We start from the raw sequence: 12,095 nt of genomic DNA, 5'->3' as shown, positions 1-12,095 counted from the left end.
GCATAATTAAATTAACATTTTCTTATTTTTGGTTAAAACTATAATAAGCTAAAAATCGTTGTCTTAATGCCAATGTGCTTCATATAAGTTTAATTCCTAAAGGTGTCACTTACAGTTAGCTCCGCCTGTCCTGCTCGCATGCTGTCAATCCAGACGGTTGCCTTCAAAGTTTGAATTATTGAATGCACTACTAGGCACCTACACATTAAAGCTTAAACACTTTTGACTATGACGAGTTGTAGCACAAAGGAATACCCCTTCTTTGGCAGCATGCTTATGGGTTGCCCTCTTAGCTTTTTGCTTTTTGAAATGCCAGGTTTGGGACTGGGAAGTGGCACTGCTGATGAGTAGTCTCTTTACACATGAAGTAAGTACGGCATGATAAAAGCGTGCTGGGTTATGTTAGTGTTTGACAGTTTCATGTTGTCTTTTTCAGCTGGCAGCTGACGGTACTCTAACAATAACTGTACAACCAGGGTTAATAAAAAGAGGCTGCACTATCCACTAAAAGATGAAGGGATCCATACCGAGAACAGAAGATGAAAAATAATTTAAAACGTTTACAACTGGATCTGATAGCTGATGTGTAACTGTTTTATAATCATTAATCCCAATTGCAGCCTGGATATCACCTGTCTCTGGATCTCAGACATTTTCTAATATGAGATCACTATCTTAATTATTATTATTATTATTATTATTATTATTATTATTATTAATAATAATAATAATAATAATAATAAAAACACATCCACAACCAGTCATGTTTCTTTAGACCTGTGTTGAGTCCATATCCCTGCAGGACAATGGTATTTTGTATTTTTATTTAAACAAGATAATACCTAGCATATTCGTGATTAGTGATTCTCAGTGGTTGTGTTTATATAAGAATATCTAATAATAAGAATACATATATTTGTAATTGTAAAGACATAGCTTTCATTATCTAAATCCAATAGTATACCTGATGCAACTTTGAATGAACTGCAATGGAAAATGTCCTTGTTTATTGTTGTTTCACTACAACACAATGTTCAGAGTGAAGCAGAAAATGTTTAAATAATTTAACCTTTCTGAACTTCTCCATCATTTGTTTTGTGTTTTTGTTGCTAGGTAATGGAGCGGACTGGCTCCACAGGAGATCCTCATAGAAATGATGAAGTCAAGGAAGGGGGGGCCTACAAGGAAACCTTTGAGGAAGATGTATCAGGAGGAGATGCTGAGGACACAGATGAAGATAGTGACTCCCAAGAACAGCCTGGTTCTGTATTGTGGGAAAAATCATTTGAGCAAAGTATATTTCTGGACATTGAGGATGATGACAGTTTCCATTTAAGTGACCTGCAGGATTCTTTTTGTTTTCGCCTGTCACAGGATTCATCAAGGGAATCTAGTCTTAATTTAAATGGTGAGGATAATTGTATTTATATGTATTTGAATATGTATGATAATTATCAATAGGAGGACCTGTACCAAATGAATACGATAGTTGTACAACAAGATTGCAAACAGCTGCATCGATGGATCTTGTATCTCATACTTGGCATATCTGTTGTTTTTTTATTTAATTTTTGTGTGTAAATACTGTATATGAACAGCAATCAATATTATGACATTGTTACCTATAGCTATATGAAAAGAAAATATGTTTTCAAGGGAATTTAATAACATCATAATTAGTTATGAAAAAATAAACCTTCTGCATGATGAGGGTCATGTGAACAACAATGTGGCAAATTTATTTGTGGCTCATGTACCATCATAAACTTTAAAGATGATGAGAAATTATTTACCAGTATCTCAAGAAAAAGTTGAACTTAGTATTCCAATATTTTCAAATATGGAATCAAATAGTATCTAAATGTAATCCATAATACCTTATGTTATTTTTGTGTTATAAACAGTCATATTATTGTTGTATATAATATAATGTATATAGACTTTTCAGAGGACTTATTTACTCTTGCTGTTCAATCGACTGATAATGATGATTGTATTTGTAGACAATATAGAACAGCTCGGAGCTTACGAAGCCATCCAAGATGAAGAAACATTTTCAAAGAATAGTGTTGATAGTGGAAAAGAAAAGATTGAGGAAGTTCCTACTAAAAGCAGTGTGACAAGGGTATCTGAACAAAGATATAACACAATGGAGGATCTGCCAGTGCAAAGATGCAATATACCTGGAGACACCAGTGATGAAGACCAAGAAGACCTTCCGTATGATGGAGACCTTCACGATAATGATAAATATACGGTTGGCGAGCGTAACTCTGATATCAATGAACAAACTGTAATACCTTCAGTATCTGGTGAAAAACTCTCAGTTCAGCCTGCTGCAAGGAATACGTTTGAAACAACCAATATCCCCAACAGTACACCTTCTCTTCCTGTTTTAGAGCGTGGAACTGAAGAAAATGAGATAGAAAATCATTCCTCGGAGGATATTGTTGGCAGCTACCTCACATCTGTAAATCTCAAAGATGGCAGAACTCATCTACAGCTCAGGAATGATACAAAGGTTGGAGACACTCTTGAAATCGGTGATCAGGAAACACCCCGGTCAAGGATCACAGAGGTACTCCTTCGACACTTCTCTGAAGAAGATTTCAATAGCTTAAGCAAAGACATAGAAGCCGAGACAATGCCTGAGACTTCTTTTACTGAAAGCGTTGATGAAACAGTATTGAACAAATCTGACCTGCAGAAATCTAACCACATGTCACAACAATCTAATGAAGGGTGCAGTGAAAATGGCTTAGAAGAGAATGTAACAACTGAACCTAATAAAGAAACTGAGCATGCCATCTGGAATGAGACAGAAGAGTCTAGTACAACCGAGTTACAGAAATCCACTGACACCCTGGGGGCAGAAAGCAGTCTCGCCGCATCTAATGACGAACATGAATCCGAACGATGGAGCAGACCAGAGAGTCCAGGCTTGCAAGATTACGAAGATACCCAACGGTCTGTTTTAGGAAGAGCTTGGTCATGTAATGAGCTGAAATATGGACAAGGCCAGGTTCATTATCCTCTCCCTGATTTTTCCAAGGTGGCTCCTAAAATTAGAATCCCTAAAGGAAACTCTGCTGGGCGGACTGGGCAGACCTGTGGAATTGTGAGGATTAAGTCCTCCCCAGGACTGCTGAGCAAATCTCCAGCTCCCACTTCAGTGGAAACCATAAGGAAAGTCCTTGACACCATTCAGACACCAGATACCACATTTGTTTTAACTGACCAACAAAGAAGACCAGATGATCCCAGACAGAGTCCAGAACTTGTTCAACATTTGCAGGTAAGTCAAATATATGCTATATTTTGATCAACAATTAATTTGAAATAGATTATTTTCAAGTAAAATCACTTATGCTAAACCTTAATGTCTGCACAGATATGATTTATACACACACATGTTTAAATGTCTTTTTATAGGATATAGGCTTAACTCTTCTATTTGACAGTGGTTGCTCACTCTAATATATGTGTTGTTCTGTTTTAGGATGAATACGATAAATTATTAACAAAATATGCTGAAGCTGAAAATTTAATTGACCAGATGAGACTGGGAGCTACAGTAAGTTTGTGATAGAATATTTAATTTTTGTAAACAATATTTGTGGTTGATATTTAATAATGGTATCACTGTGTGTCTTGACTGACCCCATACGAATTTGTTTCCGTATAGACATCCACAGATTCATCAAAACCAAACGACTTTTTGGAATTAGTGACTCCAGACCCTGGTGACTTCACTGCTTATACAGCTGGTCCTCCCAGTGTAGCTCACTTAACTTCTACTCCAAGACTCAGTAGACCAACTCTTACAGGTATAACACACATTTGTTTTTGTTAAATACTGTCATTACCAGTACTATGATTGGTGTGATAAATACATATGTACTCTCTATAATATGGCAGCCATACAAACAACTAAATACAACAGTACAACTAAATAAATATGAGTATTTTAACAGGGCAGCAGAAGTGGTGTCTTAAATCATTTCTAGTTACACAAATGGATAATACTTTCATAAACAGGTAAAATATAGACCATATCATATTATAATTGATCCACTTTACAGACTTAGAAGTGAACAATAATAAGACAGTTCTGAAGTTTATGTAAGATTCAGTCCTATGCTAAATGCTGTTTTTATGATATATTAAAACAATGAAACTGCACCATTAAAATCTACCAGGCTAATCCTATAATAAACTTAGGTTATTTGGCTTCTTTATGAAAAAAAAAAGTATTTTCTGCATGAATTTACATTTTGCCAATCAAAGTTTGTGGATTATTGATATTGATTTTTTAGGAAATGGTAAAGTCGGGAAAGGTGCAGAACTACTCGACAGCAACACTGAGGAAACTGGTCTCCAGGGACCAAGTGAGGGGGACAAATTAACTGCTGAACTTAAAGAAATGATAATTCAGTTTACAAGAAAGGTACGAAGGAAAGTTTCACTTTTACACAGTTGCATATCAATGTTTTGATATGGAGTATTAGTAACACATAGATTTATTCCCTCTAGGTGGAAGAATTTAGAAACTGTCTGAACTCAATGTCTTTAGGGATCAAAGAACAGCAAGAGGTAATTTAGTGGCACTTTTGTTCACTTTAACACATTAACATTTTTGATCAATTCAATAAGTAATATCTGTAGTATCACTAGAGCTCAGTAGAGTCTTAGTATTATTTCTATGCACTGTTTTGAAGTGTTTTTTAAATGTTAATTTAAAAAAAAGGAAAACTTTGCTTGTATTCAGATTTTTAAGAGTTTAGTTGATGCCCAAGATAAATTAGAAAGGAGTTACATGGCCAAGAAAGAAGAACACCGTGCGCTCGAGCTACGGAAGTATATGGGAATGTCTAAAAACATTGGGGAATTTGATCCTGAAAGGTAAGATAGTTATGTTTAAGATACAAAGCTTAAAGTATAACAGTAACAGTCTTTGTAATATTACATATACTAAAAACGTATAAATAAAATGTACTAATAATCTATACTATAGCATACATATGTTTGTAATTTGCAATTGGCACATGGTTTTAATTCTGCCTAAGAGTTTCCAGAGAGACAATACCAATCAAAAGTACTTCTGTGATGGATGAAGCTGTATTGCATGTTTAAATACAAAATGCCAGGTTACAAAAATGTCCATATTCATAGATTCATTATAGTGAGTGTTAAATTGTTGTTTTCTGATGCTTGTGTGTATGGATTTCAAAAAGGCAGGTGGAGGGAGAAATATTTAGAATAGGAATGGGCCTGGAAGACATTAAAGAGCAGATTGATGAAAATGTGTGCTCTCAGCTTTCGCCACAAATATCATTCACCTCACCGGCTCCATTGCCATTTGCTGACTCCATCTTCTCATCTAATACATCACTGCATGAGGTAGTTCTTATGAATATATATATATATATATATATATATATATATATATATATATATTTTTTTTTTTTTTTCACATTCTGGTTTTAACCTTTCACTTTAGAAAATGAGTATTCTCCCTTTATCAGGTCTGTTTCTCTGTGAAGCAGTGACATGTAAACCGCTTTTAACAGCTTTCAGGAAATGTTTCACAAGTATATTTGCACTTAGACTAAGATAGCAACATTGGATTGTAATCAAAACATAGCATATATTATACTAACTAATTTGCACATGAATATATTTCAATCCTAAGTATACAGTAGGATATGGCAAGGGGTTAGTTCATTGCATCTGCATGTGTTCATGTTATAGCTATTTAAAGGTTATGATTTGCCCATTATCTGTCTACAGTAAGATGCCACACTCATCTTTCATGAATAAACTTGTGTTTGGGGCAGGGTTAGAGGCTGGTATAAACACAAAAGGACAAATATAAATAATGGCATGCATTAATGTGACTTAACATGATTACCATAATAAAACAAAAGTTCCAGACAATGAAAGCGTACCATACAATAATATTACATGCTGTGCATTTTACAGGAAACAGTGCCTTGTGTTTCTCCAACTGTGCAAGAAATGGCAGCAAGGGATTTGGGCTTGGATGACAGTGAGGAGAGTGATTTAATACAAGGCACTGATCTCAATCCAAGAGCAACTCACCCACACAGTAAAAGACTGGACAACTCCAGTCATGGGTACAGTAATTACTGTTTTTGTCAAATTACAATTAAAATTAAAAGTATATATTGTTCTAGGGGTGGAGTGGATGGGGGAATATTTGTAGTAATATAGAAATTATTGTGTAAACTGATTATGTAAACTGATTTATTAATAAAAAGAACAACTAGTATTAAAATGGTACCTTTAAACATAATATAAATGTCTATGCAATATTGATATTAAAAAGGGAAAGGTATCTAGTCTACTTGTATTATATAGTCTGTACAATTAGATATCTATAATTTAACTTGGGAAACTGTATCTTGACACCTGTAATGCATCTCTTCTCTGTTGGGGGTATCTTGTTTCAGACTGGAACATGACCAGTATTGTTTTCAGCCTGTGCTTCTAGCTTGTGCTGTTTTTGGGGTTCCTGCAGATATTGCGGTGAAGGTTCTGCTGTGGTGTCAGAAAGTGTGGCTTTGACCTCACATGAGGATGATAACTATAGTCTGTCTGAGGGAAAAGTGAAAGATGGAATATTGGCAGAATCCCCAAGACTTATCTCTGAGGGCAGGTTGTCAACACATGAGCTGTAAGTGCATTTTTTTTACAGAAATATGCAAAACTTTCTACTGTGTACTTTGTATCTGGAGTTTCTTCATATGTTTAACATATCATAAGTCAGATTGAAAGGATACTAGATCCGTTTTGTGTTTGCACTTTGAACTGGAGCCAATTTTCAACAAGTCTAGTTTGGGTCCATGGGAGATAGATACATTATTCATAATGCATAATTTAATTGCTTTCATTTTTCTTCTTTAGCCAGCAAGCTATATGCAAGTCTGACAACTCAGTTTGCTGTGAACCCGTGGGAGATGTTTCATATTTCTCGCCAAGCTCGACAATAATGATACCGGGAATCTCAAATCAAGTTCAGGATTCATTAGAGGTACTGTAAAATATATGAGATTTTTAAGGTTATGAAAGAGAGAGATGGGGCATCTCAGCATGCAATAGGAATATATTCTGTGTGTTAATTCTGTTTTGTTGTTGTAATACAGTGTTGTATAAGGTGCTTATGAATATCAAATTCTGATGTGTTTTCTATAACATGGTCAGCAGAGAATAGTGACTCCTGAGACAGACAGCGGGGTTGGCAGTTTAGAACCTAGTCGGGCAGCGACATCTTTGCGTCAGTCACAGACAGCTGAATACAGGTATGTTGCCCAATAGACTCTCAAAGAGCGTTGCATGATGTTGACTTTTTTTTTCTGCATACAGCAAGTTAGGAATTTTTAAATGCAGCATTACAATATATAACAATACCAAATATTTCCACCCTAGTGGGAAGACTTCATTTGGAGAACTGTCTTGCCTGAAGTTGTACAACACATTCAGTAGTGTAGTTATAAAATCAGAGCCATTAAAATGAAGCATCAAACGCCTTAAAAACATCAAACAAATGCCTCATCTTCCCAAGTCTATTAAATTATGCTACTTGTGTAGTGAATTATCTATGGATAACATTCATATATATAATCTTATTAATATCCAAGCCATGTGTTTAGTTCACCAGATTTATTTGGGAATTTATGCTGAAGGATGTTTGCAAAAAATTACTAAATTAAAAGCTAAATTGCCTTCACATTTACCTGGTGTGTTAACATACAGATTCTATTGATATTATGCAACATTTTATTACTTTCTCCAGCTCATTTAAATACGGTTTAATGTTTTAGTCCCATTCAATATTGAAAATGATACAGACAAGTACATTTCCTTAAGTTCTTTAATAGGTAATAATATAACCATAATATAAAAGTGTTGAAGCTGATTGTGTCAGAATCACTCACTTTTTGCAGTCGACTAACTTCTGTTCCCAACTGCCGCTTGCAGGCGTCGATTATCTTCGGACCAACAATCAGCCCCCATAACCATGAGTAGATTGTGCAGTTCAGACAGTGAGGCTTCATGCTCAGACGTACAGACAGCTATCAGCCAGGACGCTCTCTCTAAAGGACAGAGAAACGCACGACGACAAGCAAATCTGTCTGGAGGTAGCACGGCAAGCTGCTGGACTCACAGCGTAGTGAGTGAAAATAACTCCACTGGACAGCACGGTGAGTGTGTTAGTGAGTTTAGAAATACGCACAAGACAATCAGGGACTCTTACACCCAGATAAGAGCTGAATGCCATAATAAACCACTCCTGTCTTTCATAGTTATATAAAAATAGGTCAGTACTGTTTCCTCAATTTAACTTGCTAATTAATGCTTTATTCAACTTTCTATTATTACTATTGGGATACAAAACAAGTTGTAAATGTGTTATGGACAGAAGGTGGCAGTAGGCACTTACTTTTCTGAGCTTCCTTGCTACACCACAGCCATGTAGTATGTAAAAGTTCACTCACTACCAGCTATCAAGCATTAACGAAAGCAGTCCAAGGGTCAGTTTTAATTCAAATGTCAATTAACCCTAACCCTACACCTTGTCTTAACTTAATGTACACAAACCCTCACTGCTATTCATGCATTTTATTGTAAACTCAACTCTGACCATGACCTAACTTTTATTTTTCAGAAAATGACTTGCATAATTCCAGTCTTATTAATCAAAGTTCAGATGACCATCTCTTATTACCCCGTCCACGGGATTTAACCTCTCCGGGCACCACACTGAGAAATACATCTACAGCTGAAAAGCATTCTCATCTGTGTGCCTATACCAAGTAAGTGACTTGTTTCAGATTTATTTTAAAGCTGTTATGTACTGGTCATTTTTAATACAGAAACTTAAGAGTCATAACTTAATTCCACATAGTAATTGAAAAACTTTGTTCTGGGTTCTCTCTGGGTGTTCAACAGTGACGCAATTGTGGCTCTACAGCTGGAAGTGTCGAGATTAAAGAAAGAGCTGGAGGAAAGCTTGTTGCGACTGCCTCAGATAACTGAGAGAATGGACGTTAATAACACCAAAAACAAACCGGACAAGAGATATAAATCCAGATCTCAGCCTCGCAGTAAAGTTGCTCCTCGCAGGTCTGGTATATTCATACGTTTAGGTCTATTTCTTACCACTGCATCAGGCAGGTTTTATATTGTTGTATTTGTTATTCATTGTGTTGTTCGTTTGATTCCAGAGGATGGAAACACGTGGGAAGCAGAAATAGGAGACTCCTTCCCAGGAATAAAGATTCAAACCACTTCAAGACAGAGGACTGGATTTCATCTGATCTAGAAGCAAGTAAGACAGTGTAGAGATTCACTATCAGAAAGAATGTTTCAATAACATAAAAAATAGTTTTCTTCACAGTTTAGGTATAAATTAAAACATGCATGACAGTACTCTGCTGCGATGGCCTAAACCTAAAGAAAATGATATACAGGACAATGGTGCAAAAGTGAATATTTTGATGTTTCATACAGATGTCTTCGTTTAGTAGTGTGTTTTTTCATATTACCTATCCATTTGAGAAAGGCTTGCTTCTGGTCTTGCTCCACAGGGACAGATAGTGAGGACTTTCTACAGTCTTTCCCTGGATCCGAGTCACACCCTGTCCCCCACAGAGCTGACAGCATGAAGTACAGCCAGCACAGCTCCTCTGAGGACCGGGAAGCATCATATGTGGTCAATCGATTATCTAAAGGATCAGAACCTCAATCAAGTATTGTCACTTCGCATTCTTGATTTTTAGTATTTTGGCTAAACAATAATACGATCAAATAGCAGATTTTAATAATCCTGGCAGCGAAGTGCTATACATTTTTATTTATCGGCTATATTTGTGAATGTTTTACTGCAGAAACTGCAGAGGACATGGACTGTGTGAACGGGACAGAGAAGAGTTTTCCACATTGTAAAAGGAACCTAAATAAGACATTTTCACAGTTCAATAATGGATCCTCCTGCAGTTTGCCTGTTAGGTAATGTATAGCTACACAAGACCTGCCTTAGAAATGCATATTTCCATGTGTACAGCAGTCCTCCTTTCTTTTTTCTCTAAGAAACACGATTTTTGTTTATACAAATATTTGGTGAAGAGAAAGTAATTTAAGAGTATGCTTAATTGGAAGTGTGTGATTCTCAAATTATATATGAGTTTAATTCATGATAAAGTAATTGATCTGTTGTAAAACATGTTTTATTTCTTTAGATTGCTCTAAAGAAAGCGCAGTGTTTTTATTATTTGGACTTACGGCATTGTTTCATGTTTTTGAACAGCTTTGAAGCCATGAGGCCCCTTTCTGCAGAACATCACAGGAGGCAATCAACTCAGTCTGACTCGGCTCTCCTGCCCGGTCAAATCTGCCAACGGAGACCTGAAGCCAGGGCACATATTAACACTAAAACTGGAAGCAGCAGGAAGTATAAGGTTAGCAAGAAGTAAAAATAAGTACTAAGCAAATTATCTTCAAAAAGTTGCCATAAGCCCAATCCTCATGTTATAGTTTTTCCTTTCAGAAAAGGTTTAACAGTTTTTTGGCTTGTGCAGGGTGAAAATATAAACACAACTCTAGACAGAGCTATTGAAGCTGCACAAGATATGAAGAGAACGACGGACAGAATGGCCAAAACTCTCTCAGCTGACTTGGCCAAAGCAGAACTGTACAGAAAAATGTATGGTTTGTATCCAATGAGCAGCAGGATGAATACAGACTCCAAATGCATGAAATATTGAAATGTTCTACTTTCAACTTGAAAAAGAGAATCAAACTATTCCTTCCCTGCATTTCAAATCTGGAAGCCATTAGAGATTCATTCGGGTTTCTCCAGAAGTAGTGTGATTTCTGCTTGAATTGTATTAAAGCAGTTTGAAGTCATGTTTTTCATATTTAAATATTTAATTATAATATATGTATTTATACATTAGTCAAGCCTTTATTGTATTATATGTACAGTATATTAATAATATAACTTTAGCTTTATCTCCTTATTACAAACCAATGAGGAGTTTTGTTACGGAATGGTTATCTTGGTAAATGCCAATGAATAACTTCTGTCTTAAGTCTGCTTATAAACAGCTGACCACTAGGCGGAGCACCAGCACTGCTTCGTGTTATTCATATAGTGTTGTAACTTTGAACATTTTTTAGTTGCAAGTTTAACGTCTTCCCCCATTTTCCTGTATTTATTTGGATCTGTTGCTTGAATTGAATTTAAATGCCTCATTAAATGTTCTGTCAGTAATTGACATTTCTGCTCAATTTGGTTTGGGTTTTTTACAATCCTCAGATACGTATACAGTCCTTATACTGCCAAATCATGGGCATGTAATAGAGCTGGAAGGAAATTGTGTTGGCATTTTAAGGTGGGTAAGGAGAGACCACTACACATTTGTAAAGAACTGGTTATATAGAGACAAATTGATGTATGTCAATATACAGATCTAGATTTACACACACACATTTGTACAGAGAATTGCTCATCCTAGACAAGTTAACAGAAAGTATGAATTGTTATTTGGTATAACGCCCTTCGCAACGTTGCCTCAGAGCCCTTCAGATTGAAACAATACAAGATTGAGATGAATGCAAAATGTAAAAGTAAACCATTTGGCTCAGAGAGACTAACAAAAACTCCTACAGGATGACAGACCGCTATAGGATAAATAAATCTCTAGGGGTCTACAACTTAAGGCCCAGGTCAAACGGTTGCCTCCGCTCCAGACAAAGTAGCAAACGGGCAACACGAAGATCAGAGAGGTCTTGTATAGTGCTGTGGGGGTGTCTCATCTAACATATCATCGGACAGATTTATGAACACAAGACTAATATTGCATTCGTTAGGGATCATCAGTTCCTCCGAGAATGCATCCAACCCATCGGGGGTGGGTGGTTTGACTATCTGATACCTGTGCTCCATTAACTTTGGATGTCCCACACAAAGCCATTTGTTATTGAGTTACTATTCAGTCGTTTTCCATTTCCTCCTGTAGTCACAGTTCTATTGCATTCTCTTGTGTACTTGTTTTGATACCAGGCATTGG

The 12,095-nt window shown here is 36.2% G+C and overlaps 1 protein-coding gene across 1 annotated transcript; it reads left to right on the top strand.

Annotated features, from left to right (window-relative positions):
• Positions 1-192: 192 nt before the first annotated feature.
• aknad1 (AKNA domain containing 1) lies at positions 193-11,274 on the top strand. Its single transcript, XM_066692706.1, has 21 exons — positions 193-367; positions 1,114-1,442; positions 1,657-1,712; positions 2,004-3,295; positions 3,500-3,574; positions 3,686-3,827; positions 4,317-4,447; positions 4,534-4,593; positions 4,769-4,902; positions 5,235-5,400; positions 5,983-6,137; positions 6,542-6,629; positions 7,225-7,322; positions 8,002-8,225; positions 8,690-8,837; positions 8,974-9,147; positions 9,195-9,352; positions 9,612-9,773; positions 9,912-10,032; positions 10,331-10,481; positions 10,602-11,274. Exons 1-21 carry the CDS (start codon positions 344-346, stop codon positions 10,785-10,787), a joined length of 4,074 nt encoding a protein of 1,357 aa, XP_066548803.1. The 5' UTR covers positions 193-343; the 3' UTR covers positions 10,788-11,274.
• Positions 11,275-12,095: the final 821 nt, after the last annotated feature.

This window comes from Amia ocellicauda, chromosome 19, assembly GCF_036373705.1.
Source record: "Amia ocellicauda isolate fAmiCal2 chromosome 19, fAmiCal2.hap1, whole genome shotgun sequence".
NCBI lineage: Eukaryota > Metazoa > Chordata > Actinopteri > Amiiformes > Amiidae > Amia > Amia ocellicauda.
Note: the sequence above shows the minus strand (reverse complement) of the source record. Positions and strands in the feature narration are given on the sequence as shown.

What these genes read in the sequence shown, in the direction of transcription:
- aknad1 (XM_066692706.1), top strand. Translation starts at nt 344, where the DNA reads ATGAGTAGTCTCTTTACACATGAA. An exon ending in CAGTAGACCAACTCTTACAG is followed by an intron (nt 3,828 to 4,316) that starts GTATAACACACA and finishes TTGATTTTTTAG; the next exon opens with GAAATGGTAAAGTCGGGAAA. An exon ending in TTCATCTGATCTAGAAGCAA is followed by an intron (nt 9,353 to 9,611) that starts GTAAGACAGTGT and finishes CTTGCTCCACAG; the next exon opens with GGACAGATAGTGAGGACTTT.